This window comes from Indicator indicator, chromosome 11 (genome assembly GCF_027791375.1).
Source record: "Indicator indicator isolate 239-I01 chromosome 11, UM_Iind_1.1, whole genome shotgun sequence".
NCBI lineage: Eukaryota > Metazoa > Chordata > Aves > Piciformes > Indicatoridae > Indicator > Indicator indicator.
In genome coordinates, this window is record NC_072020.1 from 6,925,961 (window position 1) to 6,948,396 (window position 22,436).

At 41.3% G+C, this 22,436-nt stretch overlaps 1 protein-coding gene across 1 annotated transcript in view; it reads left to right on the forward strand.

Moving 5' to 3' along the window:
- RBMS3 (RNA binding motif single stranded interacting protein 3) overlaps nucleotides 1-22,436 on the forward strand; it is a 688,691-nt gene that overhangs the window by 194,114 nt on the left and 472,141 nt on the right. Inside the window, exon 3 of the mRNA XM_054384815.1 lies at nucleotides 19,275-19,448. Coding sequence (XP_054240790.1) covers nucleotides 19,275-19,448 — 174 coding nt within the window. The remainder of the gene's footprint in view (nucleotides 1-19,274; nucleotides 19,449-22,436) is intronic.

A 22,436-nucleotide genomic window follows, 5' to 3' on the forward strand; every position in this document is an offset into this window, starting at 1 on the left:
TTTGCATTAGCTAAGAATTTTTCTAGAGAGTGTGTAGTGAGTTAAAATGTTTCTAGTTAAAATCAGAATTTGAAGCAATGGCCAAAACCAAAAATCAAATAAAAAAATATCCAGCATATTCTATAAATTTGATCTAAGTTAACAATTCTTATTAGGAAAGTCCTCTTAGGAAACATGTTTTTCCATATCATGATAAAAATGAGAGAGCTCTAAACACAGTTGGTGATCTCAAATCTTGGTGCTGTGAGCATCTATTCGGTGTTACTAGCATCTATTCCGTGTTCTTTGAATACTTTTGTTAACAGGTTGACAAATACCATCAAATATTTCAACAGTTTATCTCTGATTACTGCTTTGTGCAGCAGCAACTGCTAACAATTTGGGTATACTGGCAGTCTGCAACAGGTATTTCTGAAATTAAAGGAACTAGAGGCATAAATAAAATTAGGTCTTAGAATACAAAATATTTTTTTCTTCTGTATTGAAGTTGTAGATCATTATCTTTTTTTTTTCCTGTGCCTTTCTTCACCTGTTACATGAAATCTTAGCAGCAGTCAGTTAAACAAAAAAATTACCTTTTCTTCTAAGTATTTCTAGATATTTCTTTTAATATGTGAAATTTTAAAAGAACATTATAAGTTGTAAAAAGGTTTGATTTTAACCTCTCTCAATTAAAGAATAGCTTCACAACACTTCTCACCATGTAAATAAACATTTATAAATGAGAGGGAGCAAAGCACTGTTCTATCATTCATCTCCTCAAATCTGCTTTCCTCTGTCTTTGCTTTTGTATGTGCTTTAGCTCTCTTAAATCCACCTAACTCATGGGTTTAGTATTAGCTTCCTTGAAAAATTATTTTGGCAATAGATTTAAATGTAATGAGAAATATTCTCTGTATTTTCCCTGTGTTCTATATGTCACTTAATGCTTACCTGTATGTATACATATGTGAATTACTAGAAGCCTCTTTGTGGATTTGTTGTGTTTATTCCTAATTATAGTAGCTTTCATACTCATTATGTAACTGAAAATGAAACAAAAATTTATCTGCTGATTAGGCAATTGGTGGTTGATTTATTGCTGTTCTACATGAGTAGGCAAAAGCAGCTGAATAGCATTTCCTACAGTTATCCCATCTCCCAAAGGGTGCAAAAGAGGGAGCATTAAAATCTCTGTTACAGAGAGCAGGAAAGAGTTATGGAAAGGTTGAGTCATATAAGAAGCCCAATTCAGAGCTAATGTTGGGTTTTTTGATCATCCAAATAATAGTTTTTCTCTTTAGGTGGAAGAATGTCTTGTTTTTCTCAAGTATAGATGATGGGATTCCTTTCTTTTACATCTGCACCCATTAACTTTCTGTCTTACTATTGACTTAGCAGTTCTCTAGATGGAGTCTCCTTCCCTGGAGATATTCGAGGTGAGGCTCAATGAGGCCCTGGGCAACCTGATCTAGTTGGGGATGTCCCTGCTGACTGTGGGGAGGTCAACTAGATGATCTTTGGGGGTCCCTTCTACAATTTTCTGATTCTATGAAAGTTTGTACTTAAATAATAATTGCACTTAAATAATAATGAAGTTACATATAGGTGATTGGAGTTTTTGAAACGTATTTTAAACTTAACAAATGTCTTTTAGCAATCTTCAAAGAGATTCCCACCAGTCATCCAGAGCTGTTTGGGCAGATAATAGAGTAACTAATGTAAGCTTCTGTGCAAATCTTTCTAATGTTACTCTTTATTCCTCTTTCTGCTGCAAGGTTATGACACACATAATGTGTAAGGAAATGCAATGTCTGACTGAATATGCTCTATGGCAAATTTTCCTGAAATGTATATTCTGAGCACAGAGCTGCAGAGACTATCTACTGACATAGAAATATGAGATTGAAAATACATATTTTAAAGGAATTTCTGTGTAATGGTATTAGTTTAATTTGCTGTTAATCCTCTAGCATTTTTAGACCACTGTCCTTGTAGAGTGGTAAGAAATCCTCTCCATCCTCAGGCTTTGGAAATGCAGTCATCAGCTCCAGAAAGGATTTGATTTGAGAAGCGGAGATTTTGAACCATCTGGGAACAATGTGAAAGAAATCTCCATCTGCATTCATTCTGTGTCTAGTCCTTGGAGAAGCAGGCTCAAAAAACACCAAACAGAAAGCACAGAAGAGACAGGGTAGCATCTGTTGATCATTGGAGCCTCCTGCTGTGGTTTCTGGTCATCTTCTCTCTTGTCCTCACTCTCTGTTCCTCGTCTCTCGTGTGATCCTTGTAGCCTCGTATCTGATATGTTGTGGGACGCAACTGCTGTACTTATATTTTAAAATCTAGTTTTTAACATTTTAACAAACATTTGGGGATATGAAAGCAGACTCTCATTACAGCAGGGGGAAACACAAAAGCAGAGCTTCACTTCATGCTTTCCCCTTTTGCCTGTCAAGTTATTGATGCTGGAGTTCAGCAGGAAGGACCTGATTCTTCATACCATTAGGCAGTGGGGCCAAAAATTCCCTTACATTGAGCTGCACTGAGTTATTCCCCTAGCTGTCACTGTTGCCTAAGTAGTGCAGCTCCATATGCTATGGAGCCTTAGTTAGATTTCCTCTCTCAAGGGTTGATGACTTCTCTTATTTGAGTACCCTCCAACACAATTCATAACATCTCTGCTTTCCACTTTGAGTCCTTCAATGTGTAACGTGTGGGGGTTATTTTTTTTTTTTTCTCAGCTGTGTAATTTCATGAAAGCTGAAGCTATTTTCAGACCTGTGTGACTTTTCCTTACTTCAGTAACCTTAGTAAAATGTAAGTTACTGACACTTTGTTGATGTTGTTCTTATTTTGGTTCACTTTCCAATTCATGGAACATAAAATGCTGCTCTGAAACATCTGTGGTGTGGCCCATAAGTATGTCAGCCCATAAGAATCTTGATCATTAGCTGATAAGAAGAAAAGGATTGGTTCATATTTTCAAGGATGGATGCTATGAAGAGAAGGCTACTTGTTTGCATTCATGTTGACACTCTGAAGTAAAAGTAGTTTTACATATCTAGAAACATTTGATTGACATAATCTCTTAGGCATCTCTTTTATATTGGGAATTTTAATGTAATTTTTCATTGGGATTTACTTTCTTGGGGTGTTTTGATTTGTTTTTTATTAGATGTGTAGCCTTGTATTCGTGTACCCTGGAAAACTGGGACTTGAGTTCAAATAGCTTGCAGTCAACTTTCCAGTTAAAATTTGCTCATCACTTTTAATAAATTCATGCTCTCTCACTCTTATCCAGCATGGTGTCCAAGGTTTAGGGAAGGAAAAACACCTTTTGTAGGCAACACTGTAGCCCTGTGTGCATGTTCCTCTGTTCTGTATTTGATACTCAACAGATACCTGGGACAGTTCAAACTGATTCTGAATATCCTGAGAGGTGGTCTTGGATGTGTTTTACTTCATATTTTCTTCTCTTTGTAGTTCATTATACTTTCTCTTTTATTTTTCATACCTCTTCCTGTGGCCACAGAATGGTTAGAGTGACTATGACATTTCTAATGGAATGAGGAAACTGGAAAAAGCAGAGGATATCAGCCTTTTCAGATTGAAATGTGTCATATACAAGATATGTGTTTCTCTGAATAGTTATCTGAGTGAAAGGCCTGTCTACACAGGATTTTGCTGAGCAAGAATTTGCTTTTCAGTTCTGGATTTCCAGAACTGGATATTCAGTTTGCTTCCTGGATTTTTGAAGTGTTCATTGAACATTTTCAGCCAAACTTAAACCTTTGGGGAATTTTGATTCCAATAACAAAATTCATATTGAGTTTTTGTTTTAAGTTTAAAAGATAATTTTATCTGTTTGATTTATTTGGCATTTAATTCTTCCTCCTGTGTTCCTGCAGTTGGATCTTTAGAGGCTATGCTGTTGGTAACATCCCTCAAGTGATGTTGGCAAGTAATAGATAATAAGTGTTCTGGTGTGATATTGGAAAAAAAAAAACAAAAACTTAATTCCATAAGAAATGATGTTGAGTTTCAGATTGTTATGCTGGAATTGTAATTTTGTGGTCAGAGAAATCAAGCTGTATTATTGTCAAGGGAACAGAAGCCTGTTCACCAATCAGCAGTAATACAATTTATGAGAAGAGTATTTGGTTTTCCAACACACAACAGGCAACCCTTTGCAGGGTATCCTAGCTAAAAGCAGGATGGATAAATCACACAGCTGCAGAACTCCTGGTATACAACAGACCTAACATTGCAGGAAACAAATCATGGCTTTGGTAAATGTCCTAATCCCACAGTGAGATTTGCCAAAGCATACAGGCCCATCCACAGGAGTTAGCTGTGGAGTGGTACATTGGGCAGCTTTGCAGGATTTATGGAATTCTTCCCCAACAGCCAAATGGATTTCATGACAGCATTGCATTCAGTGAAGTAAGCATTTGGTGGATGTGAAGGTCTGTAATATGCATGGGGTACTGCTGTCAAGGCTTTGCCTACTGCAGCTGAGGAAAGAAGTGGGATGTTCTTTTCATTTGGTAGAATTGTAGAAGTGGTGTTGTGCCATGAACATTTTTTGATTGTTTATCTGCATGCCTCTTCCTTGGTATGGGAGTGTGGATTGCACTCACTGCTTGCAAATTTGCTAAAATTGTCAGCCAGCTCTTCCTCTTGGGATTGTCTAAAAAAAAAAAAAAAAAAAAAAGAATTGTACATTGCAGCTCTAGTGTGAGGAAAATAATTTTGTATCCAAGACAGTGGTTGATTTATTGTTCAGGGAGTAATTCAATATATATGTAGTAAACAGATACATCAGAAAAAAAGAAACCATTAAGCTACTGCAGGACATAGTGAAACATACCTTTGGGTACTGTAAAAGGAGAAGGAATTCAAATGTTAATGAAATAATTATTTTTCTCCCCAAATGATCAAAAGATAATGAGTTTCATAAAAGATGTTGGCTGTCTCTAAAAGTCCCAGTTCAGCAGAAAAAGTAAATGCTAAAATCAGTCGTTAGTCAGTATAGCTCCTGAACTTGTGTTTTGGTCAGTGGTACATAGGTCAACATAAAAAAAATAAAATGTAGGTGAAAGTGGTTTGTTGCCCTACAGCAAAACTAGTACAAAAGCCCTGGGAAAAGCACCTGGGAAAGTAATCCTAGGAAATACACTTACCATATTAATTTTTTTTCCAAAGTATTGCAGCATCCCTTGGTGTCCTTTCTTTGCTGCAAATCTCAACCACTGCTTTGTAGCTGCAGAAAAAACTTCATGAGTGGCAACTGTCATATACAAGACAGGAATTCTTAGACTGTGTAAAAACACTCCAGAGATCTGCCACGATCAGAGACTTAATATGATATGTTTTGTAAGTAATCAAAAATCTTCCTGAAGGTAAGAGTTAAAGATTAGAATTCTTATTTGGCTCAAATCCTCCCCTTTAAGTTCTTTGCCTCTGTGATTTGTGTGCTCAACGGCTTCTGCTGAAAGAACATCTTCTTCTCCAATCCCTTTGTACAGATGAGCTACATATGCATTCATAGGAGTACTGGATTGAGTGATTTTTTTGTTTATATGGGTGACACAGGTCTTCTGTGGTGGGGTCTTAACCAGTGCTATCTTGCCTGAATTTACTGGGAACACTCAGATCATACTCATCTTGGGTTAATATAATGCTTCACTACGTTAATTTGTAATACTGGTGTTGCAAAAAAAAAAAAAAAAAAAAAGGTGAAGTAAATTTACATACATCAGTGAGGTTTATTTTCAGAAAGTAATTACTTAATGACCTACCATTACAAGGTGTGTCGGTGTGAGCTGAAATTCCCCCCCCACCAACAATAACCAGGCTAGCTCAGTCTGGAAGCAAATGAAGGCTGTATTTACAAGCAGAGTCTAAATCTACAATGAAATGCAATGAATATGTACAAATATACAAAATTCACAACATTCACAAATATATACAATCAACATAAAAAGCACAATCGATCTCCCTTTGCTTCCCCCCAAGGGGACCCTCCCAAAGGGGCCTCCCTCTCCCAGGAGCTTCCCCCCCAGACCCCCCTGGACAGAGAAGCACAGTTAGTTAAGCAGAAAGTTGTTAACTTAACTGCCAAGGTCAGTACGTGTTATCTTCAGCCAGAAGAGAAGAAGAAACAGCAGCCAGACAGCCCAGCAACTGCCCCCACTGCCGAACGCAGAATGTGCAGAGTGCCTACTTTGTTTTGGGTAATAGTTCTTAAACATTTCTATCTATCCAATGGAAGTGTTTAGAACAATCGTTATTTTGCTTTCTTACACCCAATAGTGACTTATTTACATTCTTTCACTTTCTCTGTTCTGAACTTTGCAAGGAAAAATTAAAAAGACAGTTTCAAACCATCACAGTCCACCCCTTCTAAACAATTCCATTGGCTGCTACTATCATTTATCTAATCCAAAATAATATCTACAACAATAGGTGAATAAAGACCATAGTCCATTCCGGCTATTTCAGATGTAGATGATTCAAAAGAGTCAAATCACAGGAAAAACAGCAAACAGCTTGTTTCCTCGCAGATGGAGTGAAGAAAGGAACAGGGACTCTCAGGTGACTCAGGGCTCTCAGGGTTCGTGCACCGTAGATCTCATGGACTCTCCTCTTGGGCGCGATGCTGTATCTGCGCAACACTCTGAATTTAACCTCTCTCAGCCAAAGTTAGATTTCTTTGTGGAATACACTGAATTTCACCATTTTCTTGCATCACCCAATAGGTGTGACCAGGACCTTCAGCAGAAACCACCCCTCGGACAGGTTTGGCCTCTCCTGAAGGAGAAAATACCCAAACAGTTTTGCCTAACAGATTCTTTTCTCTGATAACAGGAACTCTATCACCTTCCTCCTTTCGCAACAAATCTGATTGGGCAGGTCCAGCTCGATTCACTGAACCTCTACTATTCACCAACCAGGTTGCTTGTGCTAAATGTTTCTCCCAGTTTTTCAAAGATCCACCCCCCATGGCTTTGAGAGTGGTTTTCAGCAAACCGTTGTAGCGTTCGATCTTCCCTGCAGCTGGTGCATAGTAGGGAATGTGGAATATCCACTCGATGCCGTGCTCTTTGGCCCAGTTTTTTACAAGATTGTTCTTGAAATGAGTTCCGTTGTCTGACTCAATCCTCTCTGGAGTTCCGTGTCTCCACAGGATTTGTCTCTCCAGGCCAAGAATGGTGTTACGTGCAGTTGCATGAGGAACTGGATAAGTTTCCAGCCATCCAGTGCTTGCCTCTACCATAGTCAGCACATACTGCTTACCAGATGGAGAACGAGGTAGAGTGATGTAGTCAATCTGCCAGGCTTCACCATACTTGTACTTGGACCATCGGTCACCGTACCACAAGGGCTTGATCCGCTTTGCCTGCTTAATAGCAGCACAAATGTCACAGTCATGGATGACTTGTGTGATAGCATCCATGGAAATGTCAATGGATCTGTCACGAGCCCATCGGTAGGTTGCATCTCTGCCTTGATGTCCTGACGAGTCATGGGCCCACCGGGCTAAGAACAGCTCACCTCGGTGTTTCCAGTCAAGATCAGGATCAGGATCAGAGTTTGTGTCCACCTGGGAAACTCTTGCAGCTAGATCTGCCTGATGGTTGTGTTGTTGTTCCTCAGTAGCTTTGCTCTTAGGAATGTGAGCATCGATGTGTCTCACTTTCACTGGGATTCTCTCAATGCGAGCAGCAATGTCTTGCCACAGATCTGCAGCCCAGATTGGCTTTCCTTTCCTCTGCCAGCCATTCTTCTTCCAGTCTTTCAGCCAACCCCACAAGGCATTGGCTACCATCCACGAGTCGGTGTAGAGATAAAGCTTTGGCCATCTCTCACGTTCAGCTATGTTAAGAGCTAGCTGGACAGCTTTTACCTCTGCAAATTGACTGGATTCTCCTTCTCCATCTCTTGCCTCTGCAACTCTGCGCGTTGGGCTCCACACTGCAGATTTCCATCTCCGCTTGTTCCCAACAAGACGACAGGAACCGTCTGTGAACAAAGCATATCTCTTTTCATCATCAGACAGATCACTGTAAGGAGGAGCTTCCTCAGCACGAGTTACTCTCTCCTCTGGAGGTTTAGCACAGCTTGTGCCTTCTGGCCAGTTTGTGATCACCTCCACCAAACCAGGCCTTTCGAGATTTCCCATTCGAGCTCTCTGTGTTATCAGAGCCATCCACTTAGACCGGGTAGCATCTGTTGCATGATGTGGTGAAGAACCTTTGCCTTTGAACATCCAATTCAGAACTGGCAATCTAGGAGCTAGAAGAAGTTGTGACTCAGTTCCAATCACTTCAGAAGCAGCTTTCACTCCTTCATAAGCAGCTAAAATCTCTTTCTCTGTTGGAGTGTAGTTTGCCTCTGAGCCTCTGTAGCCACGACCCCAGAAACCAAGAGGACGTCCTCGTGTCTCCCCTGGAGCTCTTTGCCATAAGCACCAGGTTGGACCATTGTCACTCGCGGCCGTGTACAGAATGTTCTTAATGTCTGGACCAGTTCGGACAGGTCCCAGACCCATCGCTTGGACTACCTCTCGCTTGATCTGGTCAAAGGCTGCTTGTTGCTCAGGACCCCATTGGAAACTGTTTCTCTTTCGAGTCACATCATAGAGAGGTTTCACAATCTGACTGTATCCAGGAATGTGCAGTCTCCAAAATCCCACTATGCCTAGGAAGCGCAGAGTTTCTTTCTTGTTGATGGGATTTGCCATGGTGGAGACTCTGTTTATCACATCCATTGGGATGTGACGGCGACCGTCTTGCCACCGCACTCCCAGAAACTGGATTTCTCTGGCAGGTCCTTTCACCTTGTCTCGCTTGATAGCGAAACCAGCTTGCAAGAGAATGTCAATGATTTTGTTACCTTTCTCGAAGACTTCTTCAGCAGTCTCACCCCAGACGATGATGTCATCGATGAACTGAATGTGTTCTGGAGCTCCACCTTTCTCCAAAGCATCATGGATCACTGCATGGCAGATGGTTGAACTGTGAATCCACCCCTGGGGCAAACGATTGAATGTGTACTGAATGCCTCTCCAGGTGAAAGCAAACTGAGGCCTGCATTCCTCTGCTATGGGAATAGAGAAGAAAGCATTAGCAATGTCTATGGTAGCATACCATTTGGCCTGCTTGGATTCCAGCTCATATTGGAGTTCCATCATGTCTGGCACAGCTGCACTCATGGGTGGAGTTACTTCATTCAAGGCACGGAAATCAACTGTCAGACGCCACTCTCCATTCTGCTTTCGCACAGGCCAGATTGGACTGTTGAAAGGTGAATGAGTTTTGCTGATGACCTTCTGACTCTCCAACTGACGAATCAAGTTTTGAATGGGCACCAAAGAGTCACGGTTGGTTCTGTATTGTCTGTGATGCACAGTTTGAGAAGCAACCGGCAGCTTTACATCCTCTATCTCATGTTGTCCCACAACTGCAGATTCATCTGAAAGCTCAGGTCTAATGGACAACTTCAATTTTCCTCCATCAATTTCTACAGTTGCTATTCCAAAAGCCCATTTGTAACCCTTAGGGTCTTTAAAACGCCCTTCTCTCAGAAAGTCAATTCCCAAAATACAAGGTGCATTAGGACCTGTTACAATAGTATGTTTCTTCCACTGCTTCCCAGTTAAACTTATATCAACCTCTATCTTAAACAACTCTTGAGATCCACCAGTGACTCCCTGAATAGTTATAGATTCTCCCCCTTGATAATTTGATGGTATTATGGTGCACTGAGCTCCTGTGTCAACCAAGGCCCTGTACTTCTGAAATTTTGAAGTGCCAGGCCACTGGATGTACACATCCCAATAGATTCTGTTATCTCCATTATCCCTTACCTCCCCCTGGCGGAAGGCAGGGCACCCCTAATGGTGGGGATTACCTCCACATGTACAGCCGGCACAATGTCCAGCACCAGAATTAGGATCACTGTTGGAGCTATCAGAGTTGTTCTGGGAAACTGAGGAAGCGACAGCTACCCTCCTGGTATTGCTACCTCGGGATCTGCCCCTCTGCAGCTCCCGTAACCTCTTGAAAAGATCAGAAGTTGGTTGACCATCCCATCTGTTCATGTTCTCACCAAACTGATCACGCAGAGTTATCCAGATACTGCCACGTGATTGCCTCTGCTGTCTGTTTTGGTTTGACCTATTCTGGAATGGCCTCCTTGGAGCACGTCTGTTCCTAACAGCTGAAACTTGTATCCATCTGGAGGAAGAGGAATTAGAATCATCCCCCTTCATCAAGTTGGATATGGAGGTTTTAAGTTCCTCCTTCAGCTCTTTCATGCAATTCTTCATTTCTCCAGACAAAGTTTCAATGGCTGAAACCAAAGAAGTACGTGCAAGACTATCCTCCAATTGCCTCATTTGGTCAGTGAAATGGCCAACAGTAGGAGGTGCTCCACCATAATTTCTTGCCACAATCCTGCTTGCCAGAATAGTGGCATAATTAGGAGGAGCAAGCTTAATGAGCTTTTTGGCAAGGCCTGTTCCAACAGGAATTTCATCAGGATTCAGAGTCTTATGATCTCCATACATTACTTCTCTCACAGCAAACTCTCTCAGACGCTTGATTCCCTCAGCTATTGTGGTCCAAGGCTTAGGGTTCCATGGTAAATCATCTCTGCTGGGGTACCTCAGCGAGACTGCCAGTAGGAGGCGTGCCCACAGAGAAGCTTTACCAATGCACTTGCCTAGGTGCCTGTCTATGCCTGTATCCTTTGAGAGCATCCCCAACTGAGAGGCCGACTTGTCACCTACCACCAATGCTGGGGCTCCCATGTCAAAACACCTGGCTAGCCAAGACAGGACTGGCTCATTATCTCCTCTGATGTAATCCTTCCTCACATGTCTAATTTCCTGTCTGGGTGCATTAGCTGACTGTATGTCATCCTCATCATCATCATCATCATCATCATCCTGAGGTCGCTGTCCCCATAATCCTATTTTAATCCTCCGTTGAATTTCTTTGAGTTCAGAGGCACTACCAGCAGTTGTTAATCTACTAGGGTCTACATCCTGACCTACATCTCCATCATCCATGTGGGGTCTCAAGAGGTCTACCAGAGTTTTAAGGCTAACCCTCTCTTCCTCATCAGAAGGATCTTTCTTAACAGAGGGACCCTGAGTAGAAGGACCCTCATCTCCATCTGCACCATCTCCTGCAGCATCTGCATCTCCTTTACGCTTTCTGGTTACAGTGGCCACCAAATTTACTGGCTTGGTTTTCACATTCACAGCAGAGTTGGAAGAGCAAGTAGCCTTATGTCTTTCTTGACACAGTGCTATCAGTAGCCATATGATTATTCCAAGAAGCAACAAAATTAAGATTAAGGCTAGCACAAGATATCTAGGGTACCACTGGTTCCAAAGACCCTCTGTAGTTGTAAGAGGAGTAACAAACTCATATGTGTCTGCTAGCAGATCCATAGTTGAGTTACCATAGCTTCTTAGCCCAATAAGACCATAACAGAATTCACCAACATTCAGTAACTTGTTCTTAACCCAAAGAAATGACTTGTATGCCACATATCTCACAATCTTGTCTATCATGCAAGAAATGGCCCATCTGTAGACAATTGCACCGATAATAGATGAAATAAAATGACTCAGAATCCAAAACAGCTTCATTTTGCTTCCTAATCTGAGCAGAAATAAATCACAAGCAATCGAGCCCCGAGTTGGAGCGCCAAAAATAAAAAGTGTGTCGGTGTGAGCTGAAATTCCCCCCCCACCAACAATAACCAGGCTAGCCCAGTCTGGAAGCAAATGAAAAGCTGTATTTACAAGCAGAGTCTAAAATCTACAATGAAATGCAATGAATATGTACAAATATACAAAATTCACAACATTCACAAATATATACAATCAACAGAAAAAGCACAATCGATCTCCCTTTGCTTCCCCCCAAGGGGACCCTCCCAAAGGGGCCTCCCTCTCCCAGGAGCTTCCCCCCCCAGACCCCCCTGGACAGAGAAGCAGAGTTAGTTAAGCAGAAAATTGTTAACTTAGCTGCCAAGGTCAGTGTGTTATCTTCAGCCAGAAGAGAAGAAGAAACAGCAGCCAGACAGCCCAGCAACTGCCCCCACTGCCGAACGCAGAATGTGCAGAATGCCTACTTTGTTTTGGGTAATAGTTCTTAAACATTTCTATCTATCCAATGGAAGTGTTTAGAACAATCGTTATTTTGCTTTCTTACACCCAATAGTGACTTATTTACATTCTTTCACTTTCTCTGTTTTGAACTTTGCAAGGAAAAATTAAAAAGACAGTTTCAAACCATCACACAAGGTCATAAGCAATGTCCCTCTGAGGTTGCTATGACTTGCATTTCTCACTATAGATTAGCTAAATAATATCCTGAACAAAAGAAACTTTGACATACCCTTACTCCTTTCAAAGTGAAGGAAGTGAAGGAGGAGGGAGAAGGAGGGAATGTGGAGTCAAATCTAAATTAAAGGTTTAAACTAGACCAATAAGAATCCCATCTAACAACATATATTTTAATCCCAATTTATTAATAACTTAACAAAATAACTTAACAAAAATAAACAAACAATCCTTTGGAAAGTCTGTTTAACTTTTTCTTTTATTCACGTAAGATATAAAAAAGAGCAGTTGCGTGAGTGTCCCCATTCCTTATGACTAGATACAACATGGGTAGCAAAACCAACCAAAGCTTCTCCTATCAATATAAGATGTCTTTTCTTATTCTGGAGAAATCAATTTTAAGCAGAGGAGTATTTCTTGTGAATGTCACTTGCTCTTTTCACTGAACTTGCCTGCTAAGATACTGGTGGTGGCCAATACTGGTGGTGGCCAATGCTTTCCAGGAGGTGCATATGTGTACAACTTGACTGAAACTCAGCAGTCTCTTGCCTAGAGAACCATCAGGTAGCAGCCACTTTTAATCACACCCAGGTCTTCCACAGAGGTTGCCAAGGCACTTTAAGGCTTCCATCTGAATTGTGACTGGCCTGTCTCCTGTTACCAGTTCTGTGCCCCTTGATATTGATGTGGATGATAAGATGGCAGAAAACCAGGCTTTTCATGCCCTCTTCCTCAAACTGTGAAGACCTTAATTTTTTTTTTCCAGCTCTCCTGCTCACTCTCTGTAACCACAAGGATAATGTTTCATACTTTGCCCAAGAAAAAAAAAAAAAGGCTGTTTTTAGGATTCAAGTAATGGTTAAAAGTACAACATAAATTACAGCGTTGAGTCACTGGAAATTATGGCAGTTCTAACCAGAAAAGTGTGAAAACCATACCTATTTTGTTTTCAAAGCATAACTCTGTGGAAAAATACCAATGAGTGGCAGACTCTTTTTCTAGAATACATTCTTCAAGAGTTACTTAAGCCACTTGGGACCTATCCCAAAAAGGCTCTCAACTTATCATTCCTTTTGGACCCCAGCTGTATTAGTTGTGCCCTGCAGACCTGGTTCCGCTTCACTCTGCTGGTGGGGAGCCTGCTGAGCAGAACTAGCCCATGGAAATCATTGCTCTCCTACTTGCCAGGAGAGGGCAGATGGACTGCACACCCTGGGTTTAGGCATGATGTGGACTAGTGCTGAATGCTCCTGGATCTACTGGCTGAGCTATAGCCTTCTATGTATGCCGAGATATAAAATATAGCCTAGGGCTTTTTAGTTTGGAAAAGAGAAGACTTAGAGGAGATTTAATAAATGTTTACAAATATCTGAGGGCTGGGTGTCAGAAGGGAGGGGACAGGCTCTGCTCACTTGCTCCCTGTGATAGGACAAGGAGCAATGGATGTAAGCTGCAGCACAGGAGGTTCCACCTCAACACAAGAAGGAACTTCTTTACTGCAAGGGCCACAGAGCACTGGAACAGGCTGCCCAGAGAGGTTGTGGAGTCTCCTTCTCTGGAGACTTTCAAGGCCCATCTGGGATGTGTTCCTCTGTGACCTGACCTAGATTGTATGGTCCTGCTCTGGCAGGGGGTTGGTCTCGATGATTTCTTTGGGTCCCTTCCAACTCCTGACATCCTGTGATTCTGTGATAGCCTCATCATTTTTCTGTGGTTTCAGTGGAATGCTACTTCTCTCAGTTGATCCTGATTTTTCCAGGTACAGCATACTGAGTTTCAATCCCATGTCTGGAAAAAACAGTGTTTCTCTTAAACTTGGTCATGTCTCTGAAGTTTTTTTCATGAAGGTTGTGAGATAAACTCGATAAAGTCTGCAGGGGCCAAATATTAAAGGCTCAGTTCTTACTGGAACAGATGGAATCTGGTTCTAGACAGGAAAAGATTTGAAATCTATACTAAAATATTATGTTGGGAAAAATACACCACAAAATTCCTCTTTCCTGCTATTAAGACAAAGTAATCTGTAATATTTTCCATATTTTATTTTCATAACACAAAAAAGAAAGAAAAGCAACCCCACTCTTTAGTTTCCCAATTACTACAATCTTTCAGGTCTCTCAGGAGGGTTTGCTGATGAACTACAGATCTGGTTTGTCAGTTTTATGTTTTCTCTGTTAGTTTACTGCATAACAATGCTGTATTGCAAAAGAACGGAGAGCATGGGGGTGAAAACATGGAAATGTAAGAATGTCAGAAGTATTTCTGTTGCTTAATGTGTGTGCTGCATTGACATGCCAATAAGGAGTGGCCACTAGTTCTTACATCTACTATAAATGTCATTAAAAGTTGGAAATACTACACCAGTAAAAAAATTTGCCACCATTTAACTTTTCCATAGTGTTTTGAAGATAAAAACTGTTCCATAAATACTGATCTCTTTTTTTTTTTTCCCACTGTTAGACTTTTTAAAAATGCTTAGATATGCAGAACCAGCTGTGTCTGACATGGGGCATCCGCAACCATCCCTCACAGAGGCTGCACAGCACCTTGCACTATCAGCACCTGGACACCTGCCCCCAGTGCATCATTTCACTCCCCAGTTCCCCCAGTTATCCCGGTGTCTTACCAAAAAGTGCCTCTGTGCTAAGCAGAGAAGACAGTAGAGGTGTGCAGTGTTTTGTTGTTCAGAGGACACCTTGAATTCAACATATCAACTTTTGGGGTCTGTGATCTTGGGTCCCTGATCTTGGGTCCTCAACTAACCTAGGTTAGAGCCATGAGGAAGCTATGCCATCCTGGGACTTGGTGGCTGGTGGTACAGATGTCTGTCTTCTCCAGCTGATAGCCTGGATAGCTTTGTGATTTCAAGGCCAATTATTCTGGGATTGTCTTTGTGTATTGACTTTTGGGTTGGCTTGTGCTTTTTTCCCCAAGGAAAGCCAGCAAAAGAGAGACGCTCTTATCGGGTCCGAAATAGTAGCCCTGCTACAAAGCTGTTTAGTGTAGAGGCCTCTCTTTGCACGGCTGCTCACCATCCTGAGTGAGAGCAGGATATGTGAGGTCTTGTTTCCCATCTCTGCATCCCAAGTGACCTGCATGGGTAAGATACCTGGCACATCCTCCATGGTCTGAATGGCTCACTGGTTTAAAGTGCTCCTCTCATTGAGGTGGGAAGCAGGGTGGTGGAGCAGATAGGGGCAGAGGGACTCATCTCTGTGCCTGGATTCAGGTCCAGGGCTGAACCAGATCTCCAGCACTGTGGCAGATATGAGAAGGCATCTTGTGTGGCGTACAAGCATTAAACAAAACTCACTTCAGCAGGCAGAAGGTTGTTCAGCATCTGAGGCAGGCTGTTTGAAAACCAGACTTATCCTTGTCCTGTTCTAATACATGAACAGGTATTGTGCACATCTCCATGGTGCTAACAGTGTCTCTCCTTACTATAGCAGAGTTCCCTGCCACAGTGAAAATATCACAGCTGTGTGACAATTACCACAGCTGACAATGTATCTTCACATCCCATCAGCCACAGATTTTTTCCATTGGTCCATACAATGCAGAGAAATACATGAGAAATAATAGGAAGCTATTGTTAGGATACAGCAGCACAATATTCACAGACTATTTGGCTTGGGATGCACTCCTCAAGAGGTGGAAACAATCTGCCACACCTGAATACCTAATGCTTATAAAGGGGAGAAGTATACATGGTGTATACCTTGTGGTTAAAACCTTCTTGATCTCACCAAAACAAAGCTTTAGCCATCATCTCTCATGTAGAAACAAGCCTAGCAAGGCCCAGAAAGAGAGCGATCTGAAAGATAAGTAATACGTCAAAGGAAAGAAAGAAAATGTAGTTTCTGCTCCTTGGGGAAAGAGGGTAAAAAGGAAAAAAAATAAAAGAAGGGGAAGAAAAATAAAAGAAGAAGAAGAAAAAAAAACACATTATACCCCTTCAGTTTATTTCTGGCTATAGCCATAACCTTTTTCCTTTGATTTGTCATGATTTAAATTCATACCAAAAGATTTATTTCAAGTCAGTCTCTCTAACTGTAGGGGCAGATTTTTTTTTTTTTTTTCCCCTAAAGCCTTTTTTAAGGACAAAGTAACTGCTTGTCACACACAGTGACTAATGAGAGTTTAGTGTGGGTTTTAGTGTTCATTCATAGGCTTTTGTGTTCAGCTAGTTGTAAGTTAAGTCTTTAGAAACCACACTGCAGGAATCCTTTGCTTAGGGGTGGGGGGTGGGAGGCGAATCTCTTGAGACATTGAGAACTGGTGAGCTGAAACTGCTCTTTTCAGGCTTCCTAATCGGCAGCACAGGAAATAAACACATGCAGGAAGTCATCTGGCCTTTGCTTGAACTTAACGTTTATACAGCAATTGATAACTGAGGCAAGCTTTGTGCACTTCAACTTTTGAAAATGAAACGAAATAAAGATGCCATGTTCAGCCCATGCCAGTGGGGCCTGTAGTTTCTACAACCAGCTTATCTAAATACGCTATTAAAACCTGCAAAGATTATACAGGGTAGATATTTTTATAGCTAGAATGCGTCCTGGAAATCTTTTCATGTCTTCTCTCCGTCGCCTTTTCCTTCCGTTTCACTAATCCTCTTCCAATGAAACTGAGCTGAAACATTGAAATGAAAGTTGAAGCCATGTTTGCAAAGCTGTTTTCACTCCTTCTGCAACAGACTCTGCTCTTTCATCCTTTCCCTGACCTTCTCATTTGTCTTGCAAGCACTTCAGGGTGAGGATGGTCTTGGACCATGTGAAACACCTTGCTCAATGGTGGTCCATACTGATATTTGGTTAATGCAATATGTATTGTGTAGAAAAGTCTTTGAGAGCGAGAATTGAGGAAGGCATTGAGTGTACTCTCAGCAAGTTTGCTGATGACACCAAGCTGTGTGGTGCAGCAGACAGGCTGGAGGGAAGGGATGCCATCCAGAGGGACCTTGACAGGCTGGAGAGGTGGGCACAAGCCAACCTCATGAGGTTCAACAAGAGCAAGTGCAAGGTCCTGCATCTGGGTCAAGGCAATCCCAAGCACAAATCCAGGCTGGGCAGTGACTGGCTGGAGAGCAGCCCTGAGGAGAGGGACTTGGGGGTGCTGGTGGATGAGAAGCTCAACATGAGCTGTCAGTGTGCACTTGCAGCCCAGAAAGCCAACCAGAGCCTGGGCTGCATCAGGAGAAGTGTGGCCAGCAGGTCAAGGGAGGTGATTCTCCCCCTCTGCTCAGCTCTGGTGAGACCCCACCTGGAGTACTGCATCCAGTTCTGGAGCCTCTATTACAAGAGGGATATGGACATGCTGGAAGGTGTCCAGAGAAGGGCCACCAGGATGAGCAGAGGGCTGGAGCTCCTCTCTTATGAGGACATACTGAAAGAGTTGGGTTTGTTCAGTCTGGAGAAAAGAAGGCTCCAAGGTGACCTTATTGTGGCCTTCCGGTATCTGAAGGGGGCTACAAGAAAGCTGGGGAGGGACTTTTTAGGATATCAGGTAGTGATAGGACTGGGGGGAATGGAACAAAGCTGGAAGTGGGGAGATTCAGGCTGGACATGAGGAAGAAGTTCTTCCCCATGAAAGTGGTGAGAGCCTGGAATGGGTTGTCCAGGGAGGTGGTTGAGGCCCCATCCCTGGAGGTGTTTAAGGCCAGGCTGGATGAGGCTGTGGCCAGCCTGATGTAGTGTGAGGTGTCCCTGCCCATGGCAGGGGGGTTGGAACTGGATGATCCTTGTGGTCCCTTCCAACCCTGACTGTTCCTATGATTCTAAGGCTCATTCCTGAATATAAAATGTTGGAACTGATAGTGTCAATTTACTAACAGGGACATTTATAGGGATTTCTAATAAGTATATTTTGTGTTCATATTTTTCAGGCTTTCACTGTATTACTGTGAGGTTACTGTGAATTTAATGCTTCAGAAATAATTTACAATATTTCGGTGTAAATTTGCATGGGATATTAAGAAACCTTGCCAATAGAAAGAAAGCAGGCAAGTGTAAATGTTTAACAAGATATGGAGGGGAAAGTACATTTGCATGTCTTTGAAGACCAGGCTAAATACCTGCTAAAAATGCATCCATTTTTAATGCATGTTCCACCCTGTTTGAAAATGGAGGTGTTTCTTTCCTGTCCTAATAAACCACCCTTATCACTGCAAGTATTTACTAGGAGTTTTTCTTTTTTCTTTTTTTTTTTTTTTTTTTTTCGAAATGAGGACTGAAGCAGAAAACTGCAGTTAAAGTCAAATGAGAGAAAGACAGAAAGGATGAAAGTGAATTACACATGCACAGATGAAATTATTAAATTGACTTCTTTAAAAAATTTAAGGTTTTGTCATTTGCTTCTGTGTTTTTATCCTTCTGCTTTTAAAATAATTTTAAAATGTTGTGAAGTTTCAAAGCCTGTTTAGAAGGTTATCTATTTGAAATACAAGGGTAGGTTATATCTTGGTCTTACCTAGCCACTGGATGGGTTTACAAGTCTTTGAGAAAGATACCTAATATTGGCACGTTCACTGTGAAATGCACACAGCTGATCAGGAGCTCAATAAATGCCATTTAATTCATTATAATAAAGAAATATGGAAGTTTCAACTATTATTGTTGCACCCTCTACTCGTTTTCAGAACATCCCCTGATCTCAGAAACTTATCTGTTGCCCTTTTAATTCATATCTCAGCCCAAAGTCTAACAGCCATCAGTCTTTCTTCTGGGCATGGCAGTGACATAGCTCTTTCTATGTGGTGTCTTTGAAGGTATCATTTTTGTTTTACTTTTCCAGTTCCGTGTCTGGAACCATTTGAGTTTGTTCCAGACTGTGTGGCAGTATTTATATACACAATGATGACACATAGCTGCATTGTTTGTATTCTGCTCTAAAGGCTATTTTTACATTGCATTTCTTTCTTTTTTGATAGTCCAGCTCCACAGTGAGAACATACCAAAACAGTAAATCAAGAGTGACCATGAGCCCTGGCTTCAGCTCCCAGTGGAATAGCAGCCAGCCTGCTTGGAACACATACACCTTTCCAAGAGCAAGCTTGCACTACCAGTCTCATGCTAGCTACACCTACTGTGCTGGACATCCTGCTGTAAGTAATGACAACCTTTTCTGCAGTTACCTGAATGAGCCATGTGGTTCCATGGGAGGTAGAGAGGCTTTTAGGTCTATCAGTTCAGCACACTGCAGCAGTCAGCACAGCTCATGTGGACTAACCATAACTCTAGAGGATGGAATGAATCTAAGATGTAAATAAATGTGAAGTGTTTATGGCTCAGTTGAAATGCCTACATTTTTGTGCATTTAGCAGTCCTCTCCTTGCATGAAATAACTGTTGTGGGCATGGTTTTCAGTGTCTGGGGTGGGGGCTGAAAAGCAGTACTATTGATGACTTCTGTTTCTAGTGAGTCTGTTAGATGAATGAATTATTCTTTCTGTTGCAGAGATTTTAAATTCTATGGATGAGCTAGTGAAGGAAGGCATCTCTTCTCATCATTAGATTTGTTAATATTCACTACTGTATCACCAGTGTGATCAGCAGTGAACTTGAAAAGTTGCTGCTAATTTTCATGACCTGGTGGCCAGAAAGAATGGGGCAAGGGGTTTGCTGTTATTGAGTGTTTTAATTTGACAACCATGAAAGGGTCACAATTGCAAGTTGATGGTGTTTTTTTGTTGTTGGTTTTTTTTTTGGGGGTTTTTTTTTTTTTTTTGTTTGTTTTTTTTTTTTTTTTGTCATATTGATGTAGCAGACTGCTTAAGCAGAGTCCTTTCATTCTTTTAGTTTCTGGTTTTGAAATATTCTGAGAGTTAAATGGGGAAGACATCGCTGGCGTAAGCAATCTTCCTTTTTCCCGCTCCACACTCTGTTTGTGTTTGAACTTAGCTTTGAATATTGTTAGAACTTCTTAAAGGATATACTATCTTAACATCCTGTCATGTGTATGCAATCAATTTTTGCCATCCTCTAGTGAATTCCAGTAGGAATATAGGGGAAAGTGCAGCTTTTACTGCAGAGGGGAAATTGTGCTGTGCAATCTTATTGCAAGATCTTTGGATTTAAATCTGCTATTTTATCTTACCTGCTAACAGAGTTGTGGCCAGAAGTTTGTGTTAGGAATTGTCTCAAGCCTTAGTAGAAATAAAGGAAGGAATAAATTTGTCAAATCTTAACTCTTTTCTGAGGTGTTGAGGTCTCAGAATTAATATCCCTGTGGATTCTGCTGTTTGCCCAATGCCGTTAGACTGTCATTGAAAATGATAAAAACTGTTGTGAGGCAAAGAAGGGTATTTTGCATCAGAAAGGCAGAGAGATTTTACTCATTTAGTATGATGTCTCAAAAAGAATCACTGAACAGCTTAATTTAACTTAAACTCTGGGTATTCAAGTTATTAACTGCTCCATAACTTTGATCACTTAGAATAAATGCTACCCTCTCTGGGAGTCAGGTTTTGACTCTACTGAGCAAAAGAGCATACAAGAAGAATGCTTCAGTAAAATGATGGAAAAATCATGGCATCTTTGTACCCATATGAATGAAAATGTCAGTCAGGGCACAGGAGTCTTTTTTAGGCTAATTCCACAGGTGTTTTTTCCTTTGCCTTCAGTGTCCCTGGGTTCAAAGGCACATTTCTTGGCTCCATGCTCATCTGAGGAGCTCTGCTGCAGCACTACTCAGCAGGTAACCAGGGTGATTTCCTAGGCTGGTGGTAAGAAGCATCAATAGGTTAGCTGCTATTCCAGTGCCTACCATGGTGATCACACACTTTTCCATACCTTCCCCTACTTTTGCACCCCCTATGGCTGAGGCCATAAGAGATGCCCCATGCAAACTCCAGCAAACTCCTCCCTCCTCAGCATTGGATGAGGGTCAAGTTTCAAAGAAAAAACAATGCCTCAATATTTGCTTGAATATCTGTTGCAGGGCATATATTAAAGTTAGAGTAAGTCTGGTTCCTGTTTCTAACATAAATTTGTTTAATCTGGGCTCAAGCCAACACTTTTATGGCAAATGACAATAATAAAAGCTAGTTACAGAGGAGCTCCTTTATTCATGAATCTTCCCAATGTAACATGCTCAACTGGGTATCTACTGTACTTCAGAGGATTTTATTTGCCCTCATCTGACAGAGGTTCACCAGAACAAGCTGTAGGTTTTATTGCTGTGTGAAGTTCTTTCTGCAAAACTCCCACATGGAATATGTCTAAAGATCGTTGTAGTTTCTTGACACTTTGGAGGCTAACAAACTTACAAGTGCTTTGCAAGTTCAGGGCAGACAAATGTCAGGGAGCTGGATCTGGCCTTGAAGTACTTAAAGGTATTAGTCCCTGGAGAGAGAGCCAAGTGAAAAACTTTGGATTTCTCTACTGTTTGGAGAAAAGCTGAAGGAGGCAGAAAAGATTCATGATAATTGGGCCAAATGTAACTAATAAAATAATAACCCTCTATTTTTTTTTTTCTAAATGAAAGGAAAAATATCATACAAAGTACAGTGTTAAAAGACCCTTATGACTGGTCCTGAGAAATATTTCTGAGCCAAAGGGGAGGGTTTTATTTTATCTGAGAGCATACTCTGCATCTCTCATCCATAGCGCTGTAGTTGATTAAAAGCAGTCCTTTCACACTGGGAAATAAAGAAAAGGAATTTTGTTTAAACTCTTTTGTTAAAAGAGTAATTTTTCAGTTCTTAGAGTTATCTAAGGGAAAAAAGACTGCATATCATCTCAGTCAGCATGTAATGCAGTTCTTGAACAAAAATTCTAACTTCTCCTAGCTATGCTGGGAAGTAGGATGCCCTGCAGGATCTGTGTATACCAATATGAGTGATAGGCCCTTATAAAATATATGATGGCTTTCTTTTGATATTAGAGGCTAGAAATTCCCCTGGCATTCACATGCAAAGGCTTGAAGACAGAAAAATGCAGCATGCAGTGCTCAGAATAGAAGGAGACACCTAACCATCTAACATGCTTTTGTCTTGAACTTTCTTCACACAAGAAAGGGAAGAAGGAAAATAAAAAATAACCCAAGTAATTCTGATTATCCCACTGGGCAAAATAGGAAAATTCTTTCAGCAC